Here is a 26,420-nt window from a genome sequence, read left to right as displayed (position 1 = left end):
GAAGCTTTTGGTAGTTACACAGGGATTGATCTAGATTATAGATAGGTCCTGGGGTCATGACCTGGCACCAAGCAGGGGTGCTCAGCAACGATCCCTTACTGCTGTCACCCGGACTTGCACAGATTGCATCTACATGACCCTGCCCTCAAGGAGCATACAGGCTGCCCAGGAGCAGGGGACAGATTAGTGAGACCAAGGAAAAATCTAAATAAACCCTCTAACTTCATTTGCTTCTTCTATTTACTTGCTTTCACCAGTGATTTTTAAAACTGCTTAGTTTTTGAAAAGTATTAGGCCAGGCATGGTGGTGCACACCTGTAATCTCAGCCCTTGGGAAGCTGAGGCAGCAGGATCACTGCAAGTCAGAGGCCTGTCTGAACTACATAGTGAGCTCAAGGCCAGCCTGAACTATGTAGAAAGACCCTGCCTCTAAAAAATCAAAAAAGAAAACAAAACTAAAACTAAGAATCAGACCCCCACTAGCTTTGTTATACCTAATATTTCTGACATGTGGTCACCATGGTAATTAACTGCTGCTTCCACCTCTTTTCAGGAATTTGGAGACAGCCTCATCTGGATCAAACCAGTTGAAGCCACTGACCCCTTCACTTGAGCCGGCCATGTATGCAGTGGGTGACTTTTACTGCCAAGGGCCAAAATACCCACAAATCCTTTCAATGCCACCATTTTATGAGTATATATCCAGTGTGGAGCTACAAAGTCTGATTTTGCAGGCTACAATTACTTCACTCCTCTTTACTTCCATCCACTTTCCTCATCCCTTAGACTGCCTTCTTTCTTCATTCCATAAATACCCTGTTAGGGTTTAGGTATAAAATGTTTCCCAACATTCTCACGAGTGTGGAAGGTGACTGAGTCGTGGGAGTGCTGTGTCCCTCAGTAGCTCCATCCATTGATGAATAGTCACTAAATGTGCTGTTAAAAGGTGGGACCTGGTTGGGGGTATCCTGGGATCATGACCGGGAAGGGTATATTCTTGACTGACTCCTACTCTCCTTCTCTGTTTCCTAGCAGCCATGGGGTATCTTTTCTTTTACCACACTCCTCTGGCATCCTGTTTCTGCTTTGGGGCCAGTGGACCATGGAATGAATCCCCTGAAACCGCAAGCCAAAATAAACCTCTCCTCCTTTGTGTTGCAGGTATCAGATAGTTTGTCCTGCAAAAGAGAAGGCAGCTAAGGCAACTCCTAAACTCTGTCCTTGGAGAGAGAGATTTGAAATGTGCTTTCCTATCCCCACACTCCCCTGCCTTGTGAATAAACTTTTCTCTTTGGCAAAACTCATGATCTCAGTGACTGGCATACTGTACAGTGGGCAAACATGCCCACTTGGATAACATAAAAACATAAACAATCACAAAAAGACACCTGTTAAAGCACGAGTCCATGTAATGATGCCCAGAAGCCCAGGTGGAGGGGTCAGGATTTTTCACAAGGATCCAACTCAAACCACCAGTGTCTTACAATACTCTTCCCCAGACTGTCTCTTTGGGGAGCCAGGACCAGGTCTCCTTACACAGCCCCCAGTGACACTGAGCACTGCAATGTGGGTGCCACCGATGGATAACTGACCCAGGAATAACAGTGTGAGGGCCCCAGTTAAAGGGAAAATCAAACCTTTGAGGTCAGTGACTCACTGAGAAACAGATCCTTTCTTAATCTTCATAGAGCTTCTCTTACATAAGGTGCCCTCTAAGGGTCCTTACCATCTCCTGGTGACCTGGACAACTCATAGCAGTTGTGCAAATAATGCAAGTCCTTTGCACTGTACTAAGAGTTTAGAAAAGAAATGCAATCAAAGGCTATGTGTCTATGAACAGGTAAAGGCAAATACCCTGGTGGAAAACAGGACTCATCAGGTTGTCTCCAGTTGGTGACCTCTGGGACTTAAAATTCCATTTTTTTTTTTGATTCACTACCCAGACCTACATCTTGGGGATACCAGTTCTGCCCACAAGTGATAATTCCCACCAGCACTGAGTCCTTGGCAGCATGGAAAATTTCCCCCAGATGACTGGGGAAAGTGGCAATGCCTCCTGTGGCTACAAAGCTCATTCCTGTACTGTGGCAGCCACTCTGAGATGCCAGCAGCCTCAATGCCAATCCAGAGGCCAAAGCAGAACATGCTTTCAAGCTGTCACACTGGGGCTGCACTGACTATGGAACAGGCTGGCTGGGACTCATCAGAGAGGCCCTTCTACCCACTTCTAGGGTCAGATGTATACACCTTACAAGAGAGCAAGAAACTCCTCTGTCTTTTCAAATACCCTGCTCTGAAGGTGATTATCCTTAGGCAACCCTATCTCCTAGAATTCTTCTAGAGTCACATATCAAATGCAGAATAGAAAGAATTCAACCCAACAAGCACTTATCAAGCCCTGTGTTAGAGACTAGGAATGAGTATCGAGAAAGGGACAGTCCTGAGTCTCAGGGTAGAAATGAGCATGTTACTTACTTATAGTGCAATTCAGCAAAGCATGTAATAAATGGGTGTGTAGGAAACAGGTGCCCCAGAGGAGGTGGTGATCCACAAAGATACAAGGTCTGACCTGGCACACAATGACTGTTGGACAAGTATCTTGCATGGTCTCACACACAAAGCTGAACTCTCATCCCTCTGCTCCAGTACCATCTCCCTCTCCAGCGTGAAGCACCACTACTCACCCAGGTGTGGTCACTTGCTGCCTCCAGCCTCTTGCCTCCTGCGGTTACAAAGAGAGCACAGTCTGCCTCCACTCTGCTTCACAAGCTCGTAGGGAACCCAAATCTCCCAAACTCGCTTCACTGTGTTTGACTTTTTCTTTGCTTTCAGATTTCAGCATATTCTACCTTTTCCATCTTTTGGGTATGTCCATTTACAGTCCTGATAGGCTGTGTAATGCTCACACATTTCTTTTCAAATATCTTCTCTTTCCATGTCACCTCAAGGATGCTTACCATTGAATGTTTTTTTTCTAAAATTCTGATTCTTGTAAGACACATTCAGATATCTACTTTGTGTTGGATTTTTAAGTCTATACACCACGAGTCTATTACATATATCTGATCCTGACCCTGTGTCATGGGTCACAGTGTTGTAGAGAACAAGGGTTCCTCTTCTGCCAGCCAACTTTTCCTTATCAGTCAGAATTAAGACTAAATGTAGTTCCTCTTATTGTCTCCCCTATAGTTATGAACATAGTACACAAACAAAACAATTCAAGAGTTACCATATGTTCTATAATGATCTGCTATTAAAAATATGGCAGATCTCTTAATCAGGAAAATTTCCCATAACAACATTTTTCAGGTTTAAGTTCTGTATTAGTAAATTGTCAACCATAGTTCGTATTGAGCTAGTAATCTATAGTCTCCTCTATAATATCAGTTTCATTTAATCTCCTCATCTGCTCAACCAAAGGATTTCTTTCATTGCCCTTTCTCCCTCAGTTTATTAAATAGCAGGCCACTGAACACATGATACTCTTTAAATGGGGGAACTTGGCTTGTATTCTGCCTTGGATAAAAAGGTTTCCCATTTCCAAAGATAGGATAGATCAGTGGTTCTTGAAATATAGCTCAGGGACAAGAAGCAACAGCACCATTTGGGAATTTGTTCAAAGTAAAATTCTCATTCCCAACCTGAGATTGACTGAATCAGAAACACTCTGGGTGGGGACCAGGAGCCCCCAGGCATTCTAGTCCCAGGTAACAGATGTAACCATTTTTCCCTGTGTCTTTCCATCTAAATGCAGCTACGAAACAAGAACTGAATTATGGGGCAGCTATTTGAGAATTCTGAAAAGTAAATAGTAGTTGGCAGACTTGAGAAGAAGGATGAAAATGGAACCAACATTAAACTCATGATAGCTGGGCGTGGTGGTGCACACCTGTAATCCCAGCACTCAGGAGGCTGAGGCAGGAGGATCGCTGTGAGTTCGAGACTAGCCTGGGCTACATAGTGAGTTCCAGGTCAGTCTCAGCTACATAGTGAGACCCTGTCTCAAAAAAAAAAAAAAGCATAAACTCATGATAAGTCTGGGATGTTTTTCCTCCAGTATCCCCTAGCTTGGACTCAAAGCAGTCCAAAACTCAGAAGCTGGCTTCTCCATGGATGATAGAGCTTCAGGAGAAGCCTTCTAACACTTGTTGGAGAATAAAAAAGGAGTATCCAGATAAAGAGAGTGTGGAAGAAAGCTTTCACTTTTTTCTCCATTCTTTTTCACTGTAGTCTGTAGACACCCTACAATTCAGAGGGAGGGTAATGTTGGCCCATGCTCTAAAAAGAGCACAGTAAACCCCTTTTTCTCTTTTCTTTGTGTATCCTCCCCTATTTGGTCCCCAAACTCAGGTGCAGATGTGGGAATTATGTGGTAGAGGGAAGTAATAAGAATCCAAATTTCCTGACTGGAAGGTGGCAAGGGTGTCCCAGGCAACTGGGAAGACCATGGAGAGAGGAAAAATTCATCAGTGTAACCCCTCAAGTGGTTCATGATTCCTTGGCATAATCCTCAGCTCATGCATGGACCTAACCATAAGTTATAAATTATACTTTAAGGACTAAATGTGATATACTACTGCTATGTTCCCAAACTGGTCATTTGGGAGAATCTTCAGGACAGATGAAAATAAAATAAGGCTTTCACAATAAAACTGATATTGAAACCACAACCCACAAAATCCTGGTCATAATTTGACCAGTTTAAACCCAACCTAAGTAAATGCTAATGCAAAATTTAGATTTAAATAAAATCCACATTTTGATAGTATTAAAAATGTTTAGAATAAATTTGAAATCATTGAGCATGCAAAGAACCAGAAAATGTTTTTACAGAAAAAGATAATCAACACAAATCAATTCTAAGATTACAAAAATATTAGAATTATTTTATAAATGCTTTTAAGTGACAGTTATAAAAATTCTCCCAAATAAGGACAAACACTCCTGAAGTAAATAGAAAGACAGAGATGTTCAGAGAAGAAACAGAATACATAACAATGAACCAAATGGAAATTTTAGAAGTGAAAAATGCAATAATTGAAATAAAAAGCTTACTAGATGGGCTTAAAGACAAAATGGAGAGGACAAAAGAATGCAAGTGCAAAGAAATCAATAAAAAGTATCTAATCTAAAAAGAAAGATTGAAAACAATTAACAGAGCCTCAAAGATTGTGAGACAATACCAAAATATCTAATATTAAAGCTACACAAGGATGAAAGTGTTTCAAACTTTGTGAAAGATGTAAACACACAGATTTAAGATATTCAACACATTGCAAACAGACCACACTAAAGAAACCCATACCCAGACATGGTATAATCAAATTACTGAAAACTAGAGAAAAAGAAAACAGCAAATTTGAAAGTAGCCAGGATAAATAATGCACTATTTATAGGGAAACAATTTTGTAATAACTGCAGATTTCTCATCAAGAACAATGGAAGCCAGAGACAGTGGAGCAACACATTGAAAATGCTAAAATAATTGTCAATTCCAAATTCTATATCTCAGGCAAATATCATTCAAAAACAAAGGTAAAATACTTTTCAGAGTAAGTAAAGCTAAGATAATTATTGCCAACAGACTTGCTCTTAAAGAATTGCTACAGGAAAATGTACCAAAAGGAAACTTAGAACATCAGAAATAAAGAAAGAACCACAAAAATGGTAACCACCTGAGGAAATTAAATGTGCTGCTCTCTTTTTTAATTTCTTTGAAATATGTTTGACAATTGAAATAGAAAGCTATAATACATTCTGATAGTTTTAAATTTATATAACTATAATATATGAGATAAATAAGAGATACAGTACAAAGTGGGAGGGTAAAAGGACTTATAAGATGGTAAGGCTCCTACACTCCACCTAAATAGACTGTAAAAATAAGCATAATTTTGTAAACCCTAGGGCAACATCTACACAGAGATAGAGTCATAAAAATTCTCTGGGTGATTCTGATAATGCTCAAATTTGAGAGTCAACAGACTAAAACTAATTACAATACTGAGTCATGAGTTACATCCAAAGACCAATTTTAAAAGATATGACAGATAATTTCAGCCTAAAAGGGCCCAAAAGTGCTCATAGCAAGGCTCAGGGGAATCATAGGGCCCGAACAATGAGCAAGTAAACAGAAATGCTCCACATTTCATAGCTCTTTCATTCCTCTTTCTATCCACCAGACTAGTAAGCAAGTCTGAAGATTGGGAATTTGCATCTCTGGGTTTCTGAGCATCACCAGTGTTCTTGATAATGGGACTTTGATAGAAAAAATTAGTTTATTGTCTATATCTGAGCATCTGTCATTGTGGATGAATTCACTTGGCATTTCTGTGCCTTTGTTTTGCCTCCTTTTTAAGCCTCACAATTCTAGTTGGTCAGAATGAGGATGAAAGTATTAATATTGAAGAAGATAGATGGTTAATAGAAACTTGAGTAATATGGTAATTAACAATTTTTATATGAATACAACCTGTCTTTAAAAACAGTAAAGAAATTTATAGGAAAAAGGTAATTCCTTCAATTTCCTTGTGAAGAAGAAAAATAATTTCCCATATTAATCATTTTTGACAATTTATTTTTTTGTCTTTTTAGTTCTCTTTAACAATTTAATCTCAGAGAAATTTAATTTCTTGTCTCAGGCCCCAGTTGGCTTGGAGCTAGTTTCATAGAGAAGAGATAGGAAAGATAATTTTTTATTAAAAAGAATTCAAGGACAGATCACTGAAGAAAAATTCTGATTGAGGCAATCATGGTTTAGAGCTCTGAAGAAAATTTTCACTGAAAATACAATTTTGGGTTCTTTCTTAACACTGAAAAGGGCAATGGAAATATTCAAAATTAAAATCATTTTCAGAATGACTTCAAAATGGGGAAATAAGAAAGTTTACAAATAGGCTTTGAAGTCCAACTTTTAGAAGTCAAAGCAAAATGACCCAAGAAAGAAGACTTGAAGGACTCAGCTAAATAGGGGAAAATTAAGAAAATATAGCATCAAGGACAACAGGGCTTCAAGCAGGAAGGATAGCCAATGCCCTGAACGATGCTGAAAACTCAGAAACTGAGAACTAAAAAGTTTCTGTGTGGCTTAGCATCTGCTAGAGGACCTTAGCCATCTGTACAAGAGCATTTGGGACAGAATGGAGGGAACAGAAGGCACATTGGAAGAGGCTGAGTGAGAGCTGAAGAAATGGGGACAGGTAGTAGGAATAACTTGAGAAAAATCTGTGAGATGTGAATATAAAATGCAACAACTAACATAATATTACAGTACTGGCACAAGGATGGTGAGCCAGACCAATGGAATAGAGTCCAGAAGCAGAACCATGCCTGAGTAGACACCTGATTTATGACACAGGCAAGTCAGCAGAGCACTGGGGAAGAGTGATCGTTTCAGTAAGTGGTGTTAGGTGAGCTGTCCTCCAAAGAGGACAAAAATTAGCATGGATTAGCACCTCTGCCATAACAGACCAAAGTCAGTTTCATGTGGATTGTAGATCTAAATGTAAAAGGTTAACCAATAAAGTTTCCAGAAAATAACATTAAAGAAACTATTTGTGCCTTGAATAGGTGATGATGTCTTAGATAATTTACGCAAAGCACTAATCATAAAGAAAAAGATCAATAAAAAGGATTGAAATAAAATTAAGAATCTCTGTCCACCGAAAGACACAAAAAATGCAGAGGAAACCCACAGACTGGAAAGAAAATATTTGGAAAGCAAGCTCACAAAGAGACTTGAACCATGAACATAGGGAGAACATCTTCAAATCAGTAAGGAAAAGTAGGACAAACCAGTTTTTAAAATGGTCAAAGGGCTCAAAAAGGTGCTTCACAAAAGAGGAATCCAAATGGTAGGAGACAGGCACACATTCTTCATGTTGCTGGTCCTCAGAGACTGCTGCACATGGGTGAGAAGGGCTACAATCAGGAGAAATGGCCGCATTAAGTGTTGATAGGGTATGGGGAAACTGGAACTCTTGCATGTTCCTAACAGTTACGGACACTTTGGAAACTGCTGAGCAGTGTGTAATGCACTGAACCGACTTGCTGTCTGGCCAGAAACCCACTCCCAGGCACACCATCCAGAACTACTTCCAGCCCACAATATGAAGAGCAGCACCGCAGCTCCATTCACGTTAGCCCAAGACAGGGCCTAATGCTAACAATCATCTGCAGTAAGTGAGTAAATAAAGTGTGGCGCATTCGTGCAAAACACTATGTAATAGTGAACAAGCTACTGCCAACAGTGTAGATGCATCCTCCTTAATACTGAGCACACACAGCCAGACTCAAAATGGACACATACATGGAAAGTTCAACGCCAGGCAGAACTCATGTGGGGAGTAGCAGAGCCCTACTTGATGTGTGACTGGAAAGAGGCTCAAGTGGGCCTCCTGGAAGGCCCCAAAGGCTATTTCTTCACCTCAGTGGTAGTTAGCTCACACGCATTCACAACTGGTGAACTTGGCTGATATACATCGTATTTCTAAAAAAGTTTGGGTTTTTTGGTGGTTTTTTGTTTTGGAGACCGATTCTAGCTATGAAAGAGGGGAGAATGAGCAGGCCATCACTGGAGGGAGGAAAAGGGTCGGGAGAAGGGTTTCTAAAGACAAATTGAGCATGTTGAGCCAGGCTGTAGCCCAAGAAAGAGAGGTTAGCAAGCTGGCAAATCGATCTCCAACCGTCCTCTCTAATCATACCTGGAAGGACTAGAGACCTCATAAAAAAATCTAGCAACCAAATAGCCAGCCTGCATGACTTCCATCCTCAGAGAAGAAATACAGTAAACAGAAACCCTCGGCGGTTAGCAGCCCCTCCAACTCCACACGTACAGCACTCGTTTCCTCACGGACTGTGGGTCTGAGGCCATAAGCACACAGCACTGGGGCTCTAAACAACTAGAGCCCCAGCCAAACCTCCCAAAGCCCCTATTTCTATAAGGTGGAAATCACTGAACAGTAATTGCTAATTTCCAAAATTTTGTTAAGAAAATTTAAGTCTGGCATGTGCTCAGGTGACCAACAAATTTTTCTTCTCTTTCTCCTCCTGCTTCCCTAGGGAAGGAAGTAGAAGGTTCTTAGAAGCCAGAAGCAGTTGTTTTTGCAAAGGAGGACACGGAGGTCCCTCAGACTCCAGACAAGTGCTGTGAGAGCCACACAGGCCCTGGTGAGGGCACTGCCAGTCTGCAGGAAGCTAATCCCTCTTCCTTGGTACAGCAGGGGTTCAGGTCATCCACATGGGTTCTGTGGTGCTCCAAGGGCTGGGTGTGCATGCTCTGCCCAGCTCAGGGGCAGGGATGGGGCAGGGGTGGACAGAGCAGCACCAGTGCGTGTGCCTGCATTTCAGGCCACAGCTGTTTATTTCCCCAAGTGAATGCTTAAATCACTGCAAACTGATCATCATCTTCTGAAGATCCCCCGAAGGAACCCCGTGTTCAGTACTGAGACTCTGTGGTGGGCAGGAGGGAGGAGAATTAAGAAGGGCACAGGGTAGGTGATTACAGCTTCTTAGCCAGACCCCCCCGCTCCAGTTCTGATGCTCTGGGGAGCAGCATCCAATTCTCCCCAGGTCACAGCCCTGGGCCTCAGTGTAATCGTGGCCGCCCAAGGGCGCTGAGGGCTGGAGCGGAGCCACTCCACCAAGTCCACCTTCCCACTCTTAGTCAGGGCCAAGACTGAGGACAGATGCAGGTATCTGACAATTTCTCCCTCAAAGACAGGATGGTCTCGACCAGGCTTCCGTCTCTGAGCCCCTCCTCACCAGAAATGTCTTCATTTTCTGTGCCTAACACTGAGCACTCGCCCAGAGGGCAGAGGACCGTGGAAAATGCTTGCATGAACTTGAGCATGTTACTGAACTTCAGCAGACTTCCATCTGCAAGGTGAGACATGGATTAAAGACTCTCAAAGGCCCCTTCCAACTCTGACTTTCTGGGTCATAGCAGACTTACAATAAAATAAAATGAAAAAAAAATAAGCAAATCTCCCTGTTCAAGGAAATGAGGGGGTACTGGCCACGCCTCTGCTTTGGACTGGTGGCTCCTGCCATTCCGCGACGGCCTTGTGCAGCCCCTTCCCAGTGTTGGCCTGGACAGGAAGTGGTCAACTCAGCACAGCCCCCACTCGCTCATCTGGAGCTCGGTCACTTCATCTGCCGAGTATTTAATTAGAACTGGTGATGGCTGCTTGGAAGGAGCCCAGGCCAAGAGGGCAGGAAGGCGTCTCCTTGTTCCCGGCTCAGGAGAGTGGAGAAAGCCAAGCAGCTGGGACAGGTCTCTGTCTAGGTCGCTGCGCTGCTGGAAGCGCTTTGAAGGCTTAGTGTGCTGTCGGCTCAGATGCGCCCCTGGGAGGGCCTGCACTTCACGCGGGTGGGGCCTCTCGGCAGGGTAACAGGCTCTCCCCATCCGGCCCGGCGGGGATTGCTCTCCAAAGGCTGGAAATCCACATTTCCACACCGAGCAAGGCTGCACCAGTGGCTGCAGAAAGGACCTGGAGATGTTAGCAAACCCAGGCAGGAAGTAACGAGCAGATTCAACCTGGAAAAATGTGGCCATTGCATCTGGGGATAAATAATCAGAAACACAAATGCTCAGGTGGGAGGGAGATGCCTGGAACAGGAAGCGGCCAGACAGCATTTGGACAGGAGCTTGCAATGTGATCTAGTGACGAAGAAACTGCTGGGGGACTCACGAGCTGGACGCTTGGAGGTGATACCCCAGTGGGAAGAGGGAAGGAACAGGGGCGGGGCCAAGCAGCTGTTCTGGGCCTCCCTGGAGACCAAGGCTATATGACCAAGCAGCTGAGGTGGCAGAAGGAGAGGCTCAACTCAGGCTCCAGAAAGTATATTATCTGAGGGGATAAGGAAAACATTTCAAGGACTGGAGCCCTGGCAGCCTGTTACGGAGACGAGGCATGCACAAGATGACCTTCAGACTTGTCACACATTGGGCAGAACCCTAGAGCTGATCTGCTTACATATGCTGGAGGAGACCAGGTAGAGGGGAGCCCTGACCAGCAGAAAACACAGAAATTCAAGATGTGGAGAAAGTCACATGACTTGTCCTGACTCCGTGACAAAGCTGGTTAAAGAGCTCAATCCACACTCACCCTCCTCAGGCCCACAAGGATCACATTTTCCAGTCTTCCCATCGCTCCACTGCCTGGGACATGGGCACACAAAATGAGGCTCCAGAGACAAATCCCAAGGTCCCCTGGACCCAGTGGGGCCAATCAAATACACGTGCTCTGGCCTGCTTCTTTGCTGGCATACCTTGCTGTGGGGGGACTCAGCTTAGACCTCCAGAGGAACTGCCCTCCTGAGCTTTGAAATGCTGCATGAATCAGCAAGTGGGGTGGTTGATTATTCCTCTTCCTATAGGAGGTGCACAGCCCAGGCCAAACTTAGATTGTAGAAAGAGGAAGAGCCCCCTTCATCTCCATGACTTTGCTTCAGACAAATCTGATACTTGAAAGTCCAGATTGGAAAGTCAGATCAGTCAGGTAGATTATTCACTGAGAAGGGACCTGCTGTAACAAATTATATCAACATGCTTAAATTTCAGTGCAAATTTTTAAAACAGGTGTTCGGCATAGCCAGCTACACTTCCAGCTCAACCAGGGACAAAGATGGGTGATTTACTCATGGGCCCAGGGATGCAAAGTCCTTTGTGACTATAGGGGAATCTTCTTGAGGGCCATCTAGACTCTGAGGATCAGGGGCCTGGCCCAAGGTCACGGTCTTGGAGAACTTTGCATAGACTCTCAAAAGCAGAAAGGAAATAAGCAGGTATCTGGCTAAAGGGGCTCTGCTCAACATCCCAACTATTGGATGGGCCAGGAGAGGGATGAGGAATCATTCCAATGGGGGGGTCACATCTCATGTGCAGGCAGCTCATCTCCAAGGCCACAAAAACACAGAAGTGTTGGAAGGATCTTCGGGTCTCCAGTTAAGGAACTAGAAGAGCAACCAACACCAAGTTTCTGACTTGTCTGGGCAATGCACGAGGCCCTGGACAAACCTTAGCTCATCACTTGTTTCCTTGGCAATGTGACACACCAGCTTTTCTTCCAAATAACTCACAAGAGCAAGGAGGCACCACAGGGCTCCTCCAAGGTGGGGCTACACTCAGTGCTGTGCTGGGGGCCAGAGTCAAGCTGGCCACTGAACTGGGCTTTCCAGAGCTTTCTCCCTTTGCAAACCTGCCACCCACCACTTGGTTCCAGGTACTCAGAGACGGTCAGGATGTGGGTAGACACAAATTCATGTAGATAGCAAGGGCAGTGTAGACAGCGCAATGCCACCCAAGCTGGCCAAGGCGGCAGTGCAGATGTGGCCTGCGGGCAATCATTGCTGCATGTGGGAGGGAGAGCCCAGCATATGTGTAATTCCCCTTGGCTTAGGCTCGGGTCAATGACTGAACTAGCTTCCATTTCCTGAGCATCCCAGCAGCAGGAGGGCATGACCCAGAATGCGAGAGTTGGAAAACAGGTTAAGTGCTCACCTTCCATACTTAGTCCCCATGTGGCCCGCCACTGCAGGCTTACCTGGGCCATCGGGCGTCACCTTGGGCAACTTCCTGCCTTCTGCTACCCTCACTAAACAAATACCTGCCTCCCCAGATGTGTCTGGCATGGGCTCATCCTGCTTTAACCGGGGCCAGTGCTAGCTGCTGCATTTAAGGGGAGCTCTGTCCCCAGTGCTGCCTGGCTAAGACAGCATTAGGCTCCAGAGTAAGCAGCTTAGGAAAGCCAGGGTAAGGAGGGCTCCTATTGGGGGCCATAGCCCTTGGAAAAGGAAAGAGCCAGTGTGGTGTGACCCGTAGGCTCTTTTCCACCTGCAGTGCCAGACACATTGGCCCTAGTCCAGCAGTGATTCCTGTGAGGACGCGGAGGCAGCATGGCCACAGCCTGCAGGGTCTGAATGGGAGGCCATAGAGCATGGGAAGGAGGAGGGGGCCCAGAGGAGAAAAGCTATGCATGCTCTGGACAGACTTCTCTTTCTTCTAATGCCCCCGCACAGGAGCAAGCAGGACGCACACTTGAGGGTCCTCCCAGCCCTGTTCCCCAGGGTGGCTGACACTTCACACCGACTCCTCTATGCCCCTACTGGAGCCCTGACACTCCTTAACATCTAGCACGCTCTCCAGTTCTCATGCCTGCCTCATGCTCTGGGAAGCTTCACTGCCTCTCAGCCCTCCTTGGCGATTTCAGATCCACCCAGCCAGCCTGGATGCCATCCTGTGCAGACAAGGTCTCCCCACAAGCACAGGCGCTGGGTAAAGGAGGCATCTGCAGGGCTCCAGCTGCTCTGCAGCCCGTGTGGGCTGATGGGAAGGAAGTCAACTTCGGCAGAACACAGTGAACACGGAACAGGGCTCAGGTAACAAATACTGACATCCCCTCTCTAGAGCTTTCTTAAGCACCCAACAACCCCCACACTGGAAGCAAAGCCCATCCTTGCCCACCCAAACTGGGGTGCAGAAGCACCTCCCCAGAGAGGCACTGACTGGGAGGTTGGGGGTCCAGGCCCCCTGCCGGCACTGGTTGTTCTTCCTTGGCCAAGTTATGTATCTGCAGTTTTCTTATCTGTATATAGGTTAGTAGTGGTAAATCCTGCATGAGGTTGTTACAAGGATTAAATGAGTTCCTTGACATGCCTAGCACAGGCAATGTGCTTGCTATCATTACTAATAACTTCCAATGCAGCAGTGAGATAATCATGGAGGGAGGCCACAGAGGCAGGTATCCCCAGCAACAGGGAAGAGGACTGGATGAAAGTCATATCCCACTGCCGCAGAGCCCTAGAGGACATGGGTCATGGGACCCACAGTGACCTAAGTCCATGGGAAGTCATGTCCATGCTTTTTGCTGAAGGGTTTTGTAATTAGATTGCGGAGAAGAGGGGTGAACATAGACAAGCTCAAGGCCATGGCAGCAGCAACTGTCATGGTCCTGGGATTTGCCCAACAGGACAGACCTGGAGGGGAGGGAGGGAGAGAGAGGATAAAAGGAGGAACAGCTAACAATGCCTAGGGCTCAGCTGCTGACCCCAACAGGTCCAACCACCGGGCAGCCTGTTCAGGGCTCAGTGTGCCCCAGAGGGGGCCCTAAGAGGACACGGAGTGTTGTACATTTTCTCCCCCGTTTAAGGAAGCAGAAGGAGAGCCAACGGTGTGCTGCCACTGAAGATGTAAGAGCCACAGAGAGCTTGAGCAGAGGGGCTCAGAACCACACAGCCAGGATCCCAGGTGGCATAAGTGGGCATGGAGCCAGGAGAAGCCGAGAGGAAGGGCTACCTCTGCTTGGAAAGCTTTCCCACCACCGCATGCCTGGGCCACCCCTCGCTGAACAGCTCCACACTGCAGTCTGCTTCAGTCAGTTCAACACACCCTGAGGTCTGTTATGTGCCAGGGGCGGTTCCCTCCCCAAAAACGGATGTGATGCCACTGCTGTGCACAAGGCCTTCACTCTATCCTGGGCCAAGCCACATGCTGAGTGTTTGGGGGGTGCTGTCCATGTGAAAAGCGAGGGGCATCAGACTATGGACAGGACAGAGCATCAGATAAGGCTTTTAAATAAGGAGAAAGTCCCTTTCCAATTGCCCTGCAAAGACAAAGTGTCAGCTTGGTACCAAAGTCTTCAGTCTCTCTGATGCAAGCTGACCCCACTTAACCAAGGACATAGACACCAGCCTTGGGCCCTCTGCAGCCGCCTACATCGCTAGAGGTCAGTGGCCTTTCGTTCCTGATGTGATTATTTTTTGTAGGTATTCACTATTTCTTGGCCAGGGATATCAGTTCTGCATTATTTGAAAATGATATAACATTTCCCTATAAGGCAGACTTAAGTCCCTCCTGCTACATCACCCATTAGAGCAATGCAGGTACGGAAGGGCAGAAAAACTCCCAGAATGACCACTGATTTTCTCATCACTCAGTCAGTACAGCCAGGACACCCAGACCTTGCTCCCAGGCTAAGGCCCAGGGGTGTGAACATGTCCTTCCCAAGTCCACCATGTGTAGTGATGGCAACACACAACATGGCAACCACGAACAGGCAGTGCGTGCAGGGAGCACACAAACCCACGCAAACTCCCAGGGCCATAGCTGCTGCTCAGAGGCCTTTGGGGGTTCTCCACTGACCCTGACTAACCGTACATCCATCAAGATTCACCCCTTCCTGACTCCCTTCCTGAAAAGGTGCTGAAGCCTCGGCCCTCTCTGTGGCTCACCAATGGCTCCCAGAGCGCAGGAAACCCAGCTCTGGAGAAAACATCCACAGCCAGTGAGACCCCGGCCCTTGCTATCAGAGGATAACTGGTTCCTAGGTGGGAAACTCACAAAGTGCTCAGAAGAGTACCAGCAGCTGCCTCGTCCCGGCCCAGCTGCATCGCCTGTGGATGGCTTTCTGTGCCTACTGCCCTCGCCTCCCACCTGGACAGGAAACACAGCACCTCCTCCCTTTGAGGAAGGCTGCTCTCACATTCAGCACTCTCATACATTCCTAAAATGGGAGGGAGAGTCAACTTGGAGGGCACAGTGAGTGGAGAGTTAGAAAATTAAGGCGCAAAGGTGGACAGGGTAGGAGAATCAACCTAGAGCTAATTTGTGACATTTTACAGTTTATGAGGCATCTGGCTGTGGCTGTGGAAGAGTGGAGCAATGCAGATGAGACTCCCGAACCGGGATGCCCAAGGACTGGTGCTCGCATGTGGGAGCCATTGGACTGCTCAGCCAAGGCCACTCATCAAGCTCCCGTAGGAGACCATGTGAGAGCCGGCTCTGAGCAGTGGGTCCCCAGGTGGCAGCAGTAGAAGGCCCCCATCTGGTCTCCCAGCACACACAGCCAGGGGGACGCCTGAAGAGGAGGCTTCCTAGGCTCAGGGTGATCTGTTCAAGGATTTCTCATATTTTTTGAGCTAAGGGATCCTAGAGCAGACAGGTGAAATACATGGACTTCCTCTCAGATTTATTTTATTTCGTTTTTTAAAAATTGACTTAATTTAACAATTAGTGCTAGGGATTGAATCCAGGTCCTTGGACATGCTAGGCAAGGGCTCACCACTGAGCTACACCCCCAGCCTGTTGTTCACTTATTTGTTTGGTTGGTTGGATGGATGGATGGATGGATGGATGGATGGATGGATGGATGGTTGACTGGCTGGCTGGCTGGCTGGTTGATTGGCTGGTGGGTTGGTTGGCTGGCTGGTTGGTTGGTTGGTTGGTTGGATGGCTGGTTGGCTGGCTGGCTGGGTGGTTGGCTGGCTGGCTGGCTGCTTGGTTGGCTGTTTGGTTGGTTGGCTGGCTAGCTGGCTGGCTGGTTGTTTGATTGGTTGGCTGGTTGGCTGGTTGGCTGGTTGGTTGGTTGGTTGGTTGATTGGCTGGCTGGTTGGTTGGCTGCCTGGTTGGCTGGTTGGTTGGTTGGTTGGCTGGTTGGTTGGCTGGTTAGTTGGCTGGCTGGCTGGCTGGTTTGTTGGTTGGCTGGCTGACTGGCTGGTTGAGACAAGATCTCCCTAAGTTGTTCAGCCTAGTCCTTAACTCGCAATCCTCCTGTGTCAGCCTCCAGAGTAGATGGGATTATAGGCATGTGCCACCACACCTAGCTTCTCAGAATCTTTTTAAATGTGTAAAAAGTTATACGGGACAATAAGACTAAGTTCACAGCAACAGTTATCAAAACTTCCAAGCACAACTGTGACAGAGCAATCTACTTCTTTAACAGCACATTGAACAGCAGCATCCGAACAGTGTCAGACTTCGAGGCAGAGGTAGATGGAAATGCTTCTGGAGGTGCAAATCGATGTGTCACTTCTTCCGGTGACAAATCCACAGGAAGGGGTTCTAATGTAGGGCTTTGTCTGTATTCTTAATTGCAGTCAGTTCTAAATTTCAGTGTTTGTGAAAATCAAGAAAGTTTTCTATATCCAAGTTTATCCTTTATACCCCTGATTTCTACTCACAAAATCTTGGAGATTTAAGAATCCCTGTTGCTGCCACATGGCCCCAAGGGTCATCAGATATCACTGACCAAGGCAGCAGGAAGATCCTGTCTGCATCTGAGGGATAGGCCAAACTGGCCCCAAGATCTGCCCTTGCCCTCTGTCAGGCACCCATGTGGCCCCCTGCATATCCTTGGACCCCCAAAGGCCCAAAGCCTCTGCCAGGTACAGCATCCACTCCTACTCTGCCCTCCAGACATGCCAGCCACACTGCCTCTCCACGGGCAAGGGACAAGCTGCCCTCCTGACTCACCTCCCAGAAGCCTGCCCACACCGCAGCGAGGGAGGCTCTTTGGTCAGCCTGCATCCCCTTAAAGACACAGACCATGTCTTTCTCCTCTGTGTCATCAGCTCCCAGCCCAGGACCTGGAACCTTGGGAGCTCCATAAATGTCACTAAGTAAGAAGCAAGAGAGAGGCCAGGGACTGAGCCTGGCAGGTCCCGCCTACAAGCTGCTTCCCTTTGTAGCTACGTGACCACCCAAGTTGCCTCAGGCTGACAGAGACCCTGAACTTCCCAGGACAAGTGCAGAGGGAACTTCCTTCTCAGCGTGTGCCTCAGCCCAACACAGCCAGCCCCGCAGTGAGGAGGGACAATCAGCAATCCAGACTGACTGCTCCAGACCTCTCTCCACCAAATATAGTCTTGACGTAAATGAGTGTAGGAAACGGGAGTGATAATGGAACACCTGACAACCAGCTCTCGGTCTGCCTAGTTGAAACAGACCCCAGAGCAGTCGCACCAGGATCCCCAGCAGAACAGCAGCACCATAGAAAGACAGTAACTTGGCCACAGGCCAGACAGACCTAATAGAAATGGGCTCCCTGGACTTGTTTTTTTCATTTCATTTTGTTTTGTTTTCTCAATTATTGACGTGTGTGTGTGTGTGTGTGCCAGTGTGTTACATGTATCATGGGAACTTAGTACATACCCATATCACACTGTGATCCTCTTCACGTCCCCTGACTTAAGGCCTGCACAGACTGTAGCAGCAGTCCGTTAGATTCAGACACTTCTCCCACATAATCCTGTATGAGTCACAACTCTCTGGACTTCGGTCCTCTCTCTAATGGGATTGAAAGTAATGATCACACCTCTAGCGTCCTGTGGCCCCATGCTCTTGTCCATGTCATCTATGTGACCAGACAGCACTTAGCCACAGAAGTCATTTGCTGGCCTGTGCCCTCCGGGACTGGAGGACGGACTGGCCAGTCAAAGTACCTAGGGAGAGATGAATGAGACCAGGTGTGAGGGCCTGGAAGGAGCCCCACCCCAGCTCCCTTCTTGCTCTCACTGGGCCCAGGGTCCAATCTCATTCTATTGTGCCTATTTACCTTGCTTGCTGGGTGAAAGCACAAGCCAAACATGACCCTGAGAGCCATTTTAACTTAGAGGACCCAGCTCCAAGGTCCAGCCCCTGTTGCTTACTGCTGAACAGGCACTTCAAGTCCCCCAGCCCAGGGGAAGGGACAATAGCTACTCCCCCCAGCCCAGTAAGATTGCTAAAGATTGAGTGCTGGTTTCTTCATTCTAAATTCTAAAGGCAACAGATACAAATTCCTTGGGGCTTTGATCCCACTCCTTGCTGTCCAGCATCCCCTCCCGCAGGCCGCCCCACCCACCCTCTGCAATGCCACCCTGCCTACCACCCAGTGGCTCTGTGCTCAGCTGTGTACCCCAGGGGTGGGGCTGCTGGGCTGGCTTTGCTGTGTTCCTGCAGTTCTCTTGGGGTGGGACAGAGGCAAGTGAGATGCCCGGGGCCTCAGCACGCAGCTTCAGGGTGAAGAAGGTAGGACAGAGACACATCCAGGCCAAGCGACAACATTCCATTCCCCCATCACCATGTGATCAGCGTCAGAGCCAAGTGAAGCATGGTCAGGGGCACGGTTAAACCCACAGCAGCGCGCTTCCTGTTCACAGTGGCCCCTCCTAGAAATGCAAACTCCCGTGTCCTCTGAGCAGATGGCAGACTAACTTTATAATGGAGTCCGGGTGTCTGGGAATCCTCACCCCATAGAAATGCACCACCTTCTGAAGATACCCAAGGTAGAGCAAGGGGCAGGAAGACACCTGGAGAAACTATGACCCTAGGCAAACAAACAGCAAGGTTCCCCTAAGGACACAAAACCCTAATTTCCCCCAGAAAAGAGAAGCCAGAGCCAGATTCAGACATTGTAAGAGGAGAAGCTTGTTCAAATGAGCTCTTAAGAGAAAGGCAAACAGCAGCAGGTCCAAGGGGCTTACCTGGGAGGCTGGAGGTTCAAACATGTGAGGAGACACACTCAGCCTGGCCTGGCACTGCAGACAGGCCAGAGGGAGTCTGCAGTGACAACACCTGAGCCCTGAGAGGGAAGACAAGGTCTCCCCTGTCTCACTCCCCTTCCAGACAGACAAGCCCTGCCCCTGTGGGTTCTGGGGAGGGAGAATAGGAAACACCTGTCAAGGGCTTGGCTACTCCACTGGGTTCAGAAGTCCCAGCTACTCTGAAGCTTGGCCAGGTTCAAATCCAGCCAGGTCACTTAGTAGCAGCGTCACCCCTGCTGAGTCACCCAGCTTCTTAAAATGATGAGACCAAGACTCACTTGCAAGATAGCCACAGGCTGTGAGGGAGTCCGGGGGAAAGCACAAGATTGCATTTGTGAAGTACAGAGAAAGCACTCGGGAAAGTTAGTTTCCTTTCTTGGGATCACAGATTACTTCGATGAGATTAATATGCTAATTGGTGAGGTTGTCTGTTGGCTCTAGGGACAGCTCTAGAGTCCCTCCCTCAGCTCCCTCAGCTCCTTCCAGAGGTCCTGGAGGACAGAGGGTCCTAGCCGATGATTAGCCAGGGCTTCCTGAAAAGAAGGAGGTGGGAAAGGGGACACTGAGGTCAAGATGCAATGGGCACACGTTCTACATGAAGGGAAGATGGTGGCAATTTCAGACCTCCAGTGTCCCCCACCCCCAGGAGGTCAAGACATCCCACACTCCACACGACCCTCAGTCCTTTGCTGCAGTGCTATGCTTAGGTTGAGATGTCAGGCATCCAGGCTCTGCCAGGCCTACCCAGTCAGGAGTCAGGTGTCAACACAGGGGAAGGGGGGGCTCCTCTGGGGGGGAGAGGTCTGGGTCATTCCAGGGTTCCCACCTGACTCCTGGGTAAAGTGGTGCCCTCAGGGCTGCCCCCGCCACTGCCTGCCATGCCTGACTGCCTGAAACAGCCTGCTGGGGATGGCAGACCACACTGCGCAAAGATGGAGTCTGCTGTCTCAGTTCTCTGGACCCTAATCCCAGGAATGCCAAGCCCAAGCAGGGGGCCTCCCTGCTGATGTCCCCTCTTCCATCTGCAGTTCCAAAGCTCTCACTTCCCAAAACGATGGAACTGTGGGCCATGCCTTCTGGAATTTCAGCCTGCAGGGAAGATGGTCTTGCCTCAAAGGGTACGAACATGGGTGTACAGTCCCTGGCCCTGCAGCCCCTCTCCCCACAGATGCCCGTGGTGACATCCATGTGTCTGAGTCTCTGCCTCTGCTCTGCTGGCTTTCAGTGAAAACCAGAGGTCTGAAAGACAGGAGGAAGAAGTGGGTGTGCCTGACCTCGCAGGCCTGTCCCAGGAGGCCATGCACCCAGGCCTATCCCAGGAGGCCATGCGAGTGCAGCTCTCTACTCTACAGCCTGACCAGGGCTACAGAAAGCTCATTCAGGGCTCAGTCCCCTCCTAACTGAGTCCAAGCTCCCACACGGAAGGGCTGCCACTTCCAAAGAGAGGGCTCGAGACTAGAAGAATTGGCAGATGTCTCTGCCACCCATATGCATCTCCAGGGATGTCTCTAAGAGACATTCTAATCACACAGCCAAACATAACAAAACACTCAGCCAAAGTGCAGTACAGTGCTCTGACAAAATAATGATGTGTCTTTAAAATGTGACCATGGACAATGCCAATACCTGGAAATATACACGCAAAACGAAAAGGTGAGACACCAGATAGAACGTGTCTGTCCATTGTCATCTTGTCCAAAGCATGCTCAGATATCAGCCAGGGCCAGCCGTGAGGTCTATGACAGTCATTCAGTTAGAATTTGGTGGCTGCAAAGCTCTTTGGATCAGTAAGGCTGAGGGAATAATGTTTAATGGGTCTGTTAGGAACCCAGATCCTCCCCCAGGGTGTCCTTAAGTCAAAGTAAAATTGGAGTCTAAAATTTAGCTCAGCCCCGAAGGCTGGAGGTGACCAATGAGCCGGTGGGGAAGGCCGAGCAGATGAGACCACTGCTGCCAGTGTGACTGAGGTCCCTGTGCGGTGAGACACCCCACCGGGGTTCTACTCAGAACCAGGCTGAGTACCTCAACATGGGCAGAGTTACACAAAGCCTCACAGGCTCCATCTGGGAACCTCTGAAACAGCACCCAGGGCCAACACGGCAGAGAAGAGGGAGGGAGGCTGGGAAGACCAAGGAGGCTGGGGTGATCGTGGATTGCCCATCCCGAGGGAGGTGACCACTCCTCCCCAGCCTTGCCTGGGTGGCACAGTGGGAGAAGCCTAAGTGTCCCTTACTAGTCGGGGATGACTCCTAAACCATGGTGGCTGCAGAACTGCCCGCTCTTTAGAAATGATGGGTGACCTGTGTGACATTTACACACAGAACATAATTGGCCTGAAAATTACAGTGCTGAGAGAAAAAAGCCGGAAGTACAAAGAGCTACAAAACAGAGTACTTTTATGTAAATTTTAAACTCACACAGCTCTGAGAAACTGTCAGCAGCAAGAGCAGCCTAAGGAGACAAAGGACAAGTGAATGCAATGTGTTGTTCTGGTCAGGATCCAGAAATAAAGGGCAGTAGGGAAGTCTAAGGGAATCTGCACAAAGCACGGATTTCGATTCATAATGATGTACCGATATTGGTTCATTAATTGTAACAAATGTACCACACCGATTAAGTTCTTAAGAATATGGAAACTGGGGCTGGGGTAGGTAGATGGGAACACGCTGTACTAGTCCCAATTTTTCTGCAAATCTAAAACTGTGCTAAACAATAAAGCCTATTTTTAAAATAAAAAGCAAAATCGCACAGCACAAAAACAACACTATACATTTTCCAGAACCATGATGTGCTAGAATGATTGCCCGGGGAGGGAGTAGGCAGCTGAGGGGAAGGGGGACAGGGCCAGTGATAAAACATGACAGGGTCGGGCAGGAAGGGCAGTTAACCCTTTCCGGGCAAGGTAATGACAGTCATGGCGATCACTTTTTAGGAAAGAAAGAGGGGACCCTGCAAGACGGCAGGTGGAAAGGGTGCCATGGAGGGGAGGCCTTGAGGACAGCGGGGCTGGGGGAGGTGGCCTGAGGCCTCGAAGCCAGGTGGGGGCTGGAAGCAGGCGGCCATACAATGGGAACAACAGCCCAGGATGCGCCCACACCCCTGCCTGGTGCCGCTCAGTCCTGAGAGTTGAGATGGTCCTGTGTCCTCCTGGTCCCCATCCAAGGCCAGGAACATCCAAGAGCAGCCACAGAGGGGCTCTGGAGATGGCCGAGGCCCTGGGAGTAGGGCCAAGAGGGGCCAGCACAGGTCTGTCTGACTCAGATCAGTACCAGACAAGTTTTAGTGTAAGTATGAGAAATATGTCCCCAATATTTCATGCAGCATACTAAGGTCTAAAAAATTATTCACTGTTGATCTGAAAGTCAAATGTCAAGGCACCCTGCATTTTTATTTGCTGACCTAAATAATAATAAAGATGAGAGTAGTAATTCTTACCCTGTTCTAAATGCTTAGTTGTCTTGTTTAAACTTCCTAACAACCCAGTGGTCAAGGATGTATTATTCCCCTTCCACAGACAGGGAAAGCACCCAGGCGCCTGCCCAAGGCCCTGTGACTGCAGAACCCAGGCCTGGGATGCAAACGCTCTATCACCCTTCAGCATTTGCCCTCCTGTTTCCCAGATGAACCCTGAGTAAAGCCCAAAGCTCCACTGACCTGGGACAGGTATGTGGATAGTGACTCCCACAGCTCCTGGTGCAACCCTGAAAGTGCTACTGCCCCAGAAAAGCCTTCTCACCAGACTCCAAGTGCAGGCCCCTATGAACTCTGGACTCCAGGAGGTGAAAGCAGCATTCCCACAGCAAAGTGCCCCAAAGCAGCCTCAAAGGTGCACCTGCGCCCCACAGGCAGGAGTGCTAACCCGGAGTCCGGATAAGCAACACGGATTGGCACCACAAGCACTGAGCCTAAAAGTGTATCATCCCACCGAGGGCCAAAGGAAGGGGCAGGGACATTTGGGGCCCTTTCAGCTTGAGGACAACGTCAGTGTGCAGATGAGTCTTATCATAGATCTATGAAAACTACCACCCTCAACATGAGGCCTTTTAAAACCATAACGAACACTCACTGGGCACCTGCTGTGTCCCATCGCTGTGCTGTGCACTTTCGTTGCCCATCTAATGGTGGGACAACTACAGCCACAACCCAGCAAGGTAAGGACTATGAGATTCAGAGAAGCCATGCCGTTCACTCCACTAATGCTTGGGAAGCACCTAGTACGTGCCAGCCTCTGCCTGGGGCTGTGAACCCAAGAATCCTGCCTTAGTAGAGCTGGGTACACTTGGATTAAAATATGAGTAAATCTATCACAGTGCTTTAGGAAGCTGGGCAAAGAGGAATAAAGAAAAGTAAAGCAGGCTTGAGGCGCTTGAGCATGGTGGAGAAGACACTCGGGCAGATGGTCAGGGACGGTACCGAGAAGGCGGTGAGGTTTGAGCAGGACCAGGAGAGAGGACGTGAACACACACAGGTCTGGGGAAGAGGACCAGGACAGAGACCGCAGCACAAAGACGAGGTGATCGGCCCCAGTGAGAGGAGCCTGGCAGCCTGGAATAGAGTATGGAACGGTAAGGAAATGGATGTGGAGACATGGCAAGGACAGGCCATTTTCAAAGCTAAGAAATGGAAGGATCCATGTATGAAAAAGTGGAGGGACAGAGTGTGGAGAAAAGGATTTCCGTGGATTCCCCTAGGTTATCTGTTCACCACAGGTGACATTTTCTAGCTCATGGGCTGTAAAATATGTCCATTGTATGCCCCATTTACTTCCCCAAAATGTCCCACATTAGGTCCATTAAGGGGCCTCTGGCAAGTGCATTTCCTATGGGAGTCCCTGTATCCACAAGAGGAATTTAGCGCCAGGCCAGGGAAAGCAGCCTTGATCACAGGAAACCACAATAGAGATTCGGGACAATGTCTTGCCCACACTCTCTGACATACCTTCACCATCCCACTGCCCCTGGCACTGCCATCCTAGACAGTGCCAGCAATACCGAGACTCCCTCAACATCTTGGGCAAGAAAATCTGGTTTCCCTGGCAGAAAAAAGAAGTGCCACTTGCCAGAACAAGTCCACAGCTCCTTCAGGTGGCACTGGCCACCAGGAGTCCATCCCACCCGCCCAAGACCCTCGCCACTGGCCTCACCTCCAAGTCCTTCTCCAGCTCCAGGCCAGCCGCCATCAGGTTGCTCTCAAACTCCTCCCGCTGCTCCCTCCTCTCCTCCTCCAGGGCATCAAGGGGCCCCAGCTCGATGTCCCCGGGTCCCCCCGCATGGCGGTCCTTGCCCGTCTCCCCATTGGAGATGACGGCCAGCGAGTGGCCAGGGGAGCCGTGGTGTGCCCCACGTTTCCGGTAGTGGTAGGCGAGCACGTAGTCCACCTTCCTCTGGTTGTCGTAGAAGTGCATGCGACTCACACGGGCCTCCGAGGACACGGGCTCGCTGGCATCCAGATAGTTATTGATGACCTGGCCAGAGAGGTAAGGAAAGGGAGGTAAGGGGGCGAGAGGGGTCAGGGCCAGAGAGGGCGAGGACCAGGAGGCGATTTCCCCAGTCCTAGCAGTGCCAAATCCCAGTGCAAGGACAGCTGCAGCCCAAGTCCATTGCGTCCTGGCCCCGTAGCCCTCACCCATGTGTGTCCAGTCCGCATAGGCACCTTCACACGATCTGCCATCCATGCACAACCACACTGCCTGCCCCACACAGAGCCACACACCCAGCCTTGCACGTGCACACACACACACACACACACACACACACACACACACACAATCCTGCACGTGCACACACACCTCCCTGTACTGGCACTTGTGGGCACACGTGAAGGGGTCTGCACACATGAGCGCACTCCCAGACACACGCAGCCCTCTGTGTGCTGTGACCCACCCACACACGCTCACCTCCTTGCAGATCTGCATACCAGCTTCACACTGTCTGTACTCGCACTCAGACTACTCACAGGCAGGTTCTCCAGATCCATGGGGACAAAGGCCACTTTCTGGTGGACTGGTCCACGAATGGGAATTCACTCGGCAGTGTGCCCCCCACAGCCACACATCCTCCTCCCTTCCTCTGCTTCAGCCCCTAGTGAGGCCCCTACTAAAGCTGCAGCAGGGGACTAGCTCCTGCTCTCCTCCACTCCAGACTGGGGAGGTGGAAGGAAGAGGAGGAGAGAGAATGAGGCGGAGAAGGCAGGGACCTGCTCCCTCCCTTTGGGTGTTTCCCTGTTTATTACTGGTTTGATACCCAGCTGCCTCTGAAGCCACCTGAGAGGTCACCTGGGCAACCAGCTGAAGTGCCAGGCACAGAGGAGAGGCTCAGGGCCGCCACAGTGAGGCGACAGGTCTCTAGGCCATGGGAGAGCAGGCACTCTGCAGCCAACAGGTAGGGTCACCTGCCGCACGCTATCCCTTTCCAGGCCCCTGTGGCCAGGGCCAGGGCTGCTGGGAAACCGAACCTCACCTGGAGACAGGGCAGAGAAGGGGCCCTAACAAACGCAGCCTTCTCACACGCAAGCACACACGCACACACCTCAAGGTGAGGGTTCCCAGGGGAGAGGCTCCCTGGGGCCTCCATCAGGCCCAGCCCAACCCCCAGTACTCACGGAGCAGTTACATGGACTCTGTGCATCCAGAACCCAGCCAGAGTCTCTGCTGGGGCTGCCCCGAGGAGCCGGAGCCTGGGAACCCTGCACCCCGGGGAATCGCTGCCCATGCCTGGGGTCCAGGACCCCTCTGGCTACTGTCCGAGGGCTCAGCCGGTGTGGAGATCCAGGAAGCAGGGGGATATCTGTGAGAGGAAAGCACAAGGGACACAGGACAACTTCAGATGGCGGGAAGCCTGCAATACAGAGAAATGGAACAATGGCCCTAAAATATGGCTCATATTTTTCTACAGCCTTCGTTACCAAGTTCATACTGGCAGTAGGAGGGAAACACTCACTACACACACACACTCAAGCGCACACTCACATGGGCACACACACACGGGATAGGGTCTGGAGCTGCCATGAGGACCTCCTCCAAACAAGGGTGTCTAATCACTCCGTATTAGGGGTGCCAGGCCTGTGTCTTGCCTCTGAGCCACTGCTGGCCTGACCTAGCTTTCTCCTTAAGGGCTGGG

At 49.1% G+C, this 26,420-nt stretch overlaps 1 protein-coding gene across 1 annotated transcript in view; it reads right to left on the bottom strand.

Moving 5' to 3' along the window:
- Ano2 (anoctamin 2) overlaps positions 1–26,083 on the bottom strand; it is a 283,786-nt gene extending 257,703 nt beyond the window's left edge. The window contains exons 1-2 of the mRNA XM_010611608.2: positions 25,903–26,083; positions 24,446–24,766 (exon numbers count right to left, since the gene is read on the bottom strand). Coding sequence (XP_010609910.1) covers positions 24,446–24,706 — 261 coding nt within the window. The 5' untranslated portion in view covers positions 24,707–24,766; positions 25,903–26,083. The remainder of the gene's footprint in view (positions 1–24,445; positions 24,767–25,902) is intronic.
- Positions 26,084–26,420: the final 337 nt, after the last annotated feature.

Source organism: Fukomys damarensis, unplaced genomic scaffold (assembly GCF_012274545.1).
Source record: "Fukomys damarensis isolate Sample0158 unplaced genomic scaffold, DMR_v1.0_HiC HiC_scaffold_19, whole genome shotgun sequence".
Lineage (NCBI taxonomy): Eukaryota > Metazoa > Chordata > Mammalia > Rodentia > Bathyergidae > Fukomys > Fukomys damarensis.
This window is presented reverse-complemented; position numbering and strand designations above follow the sequence as displayed.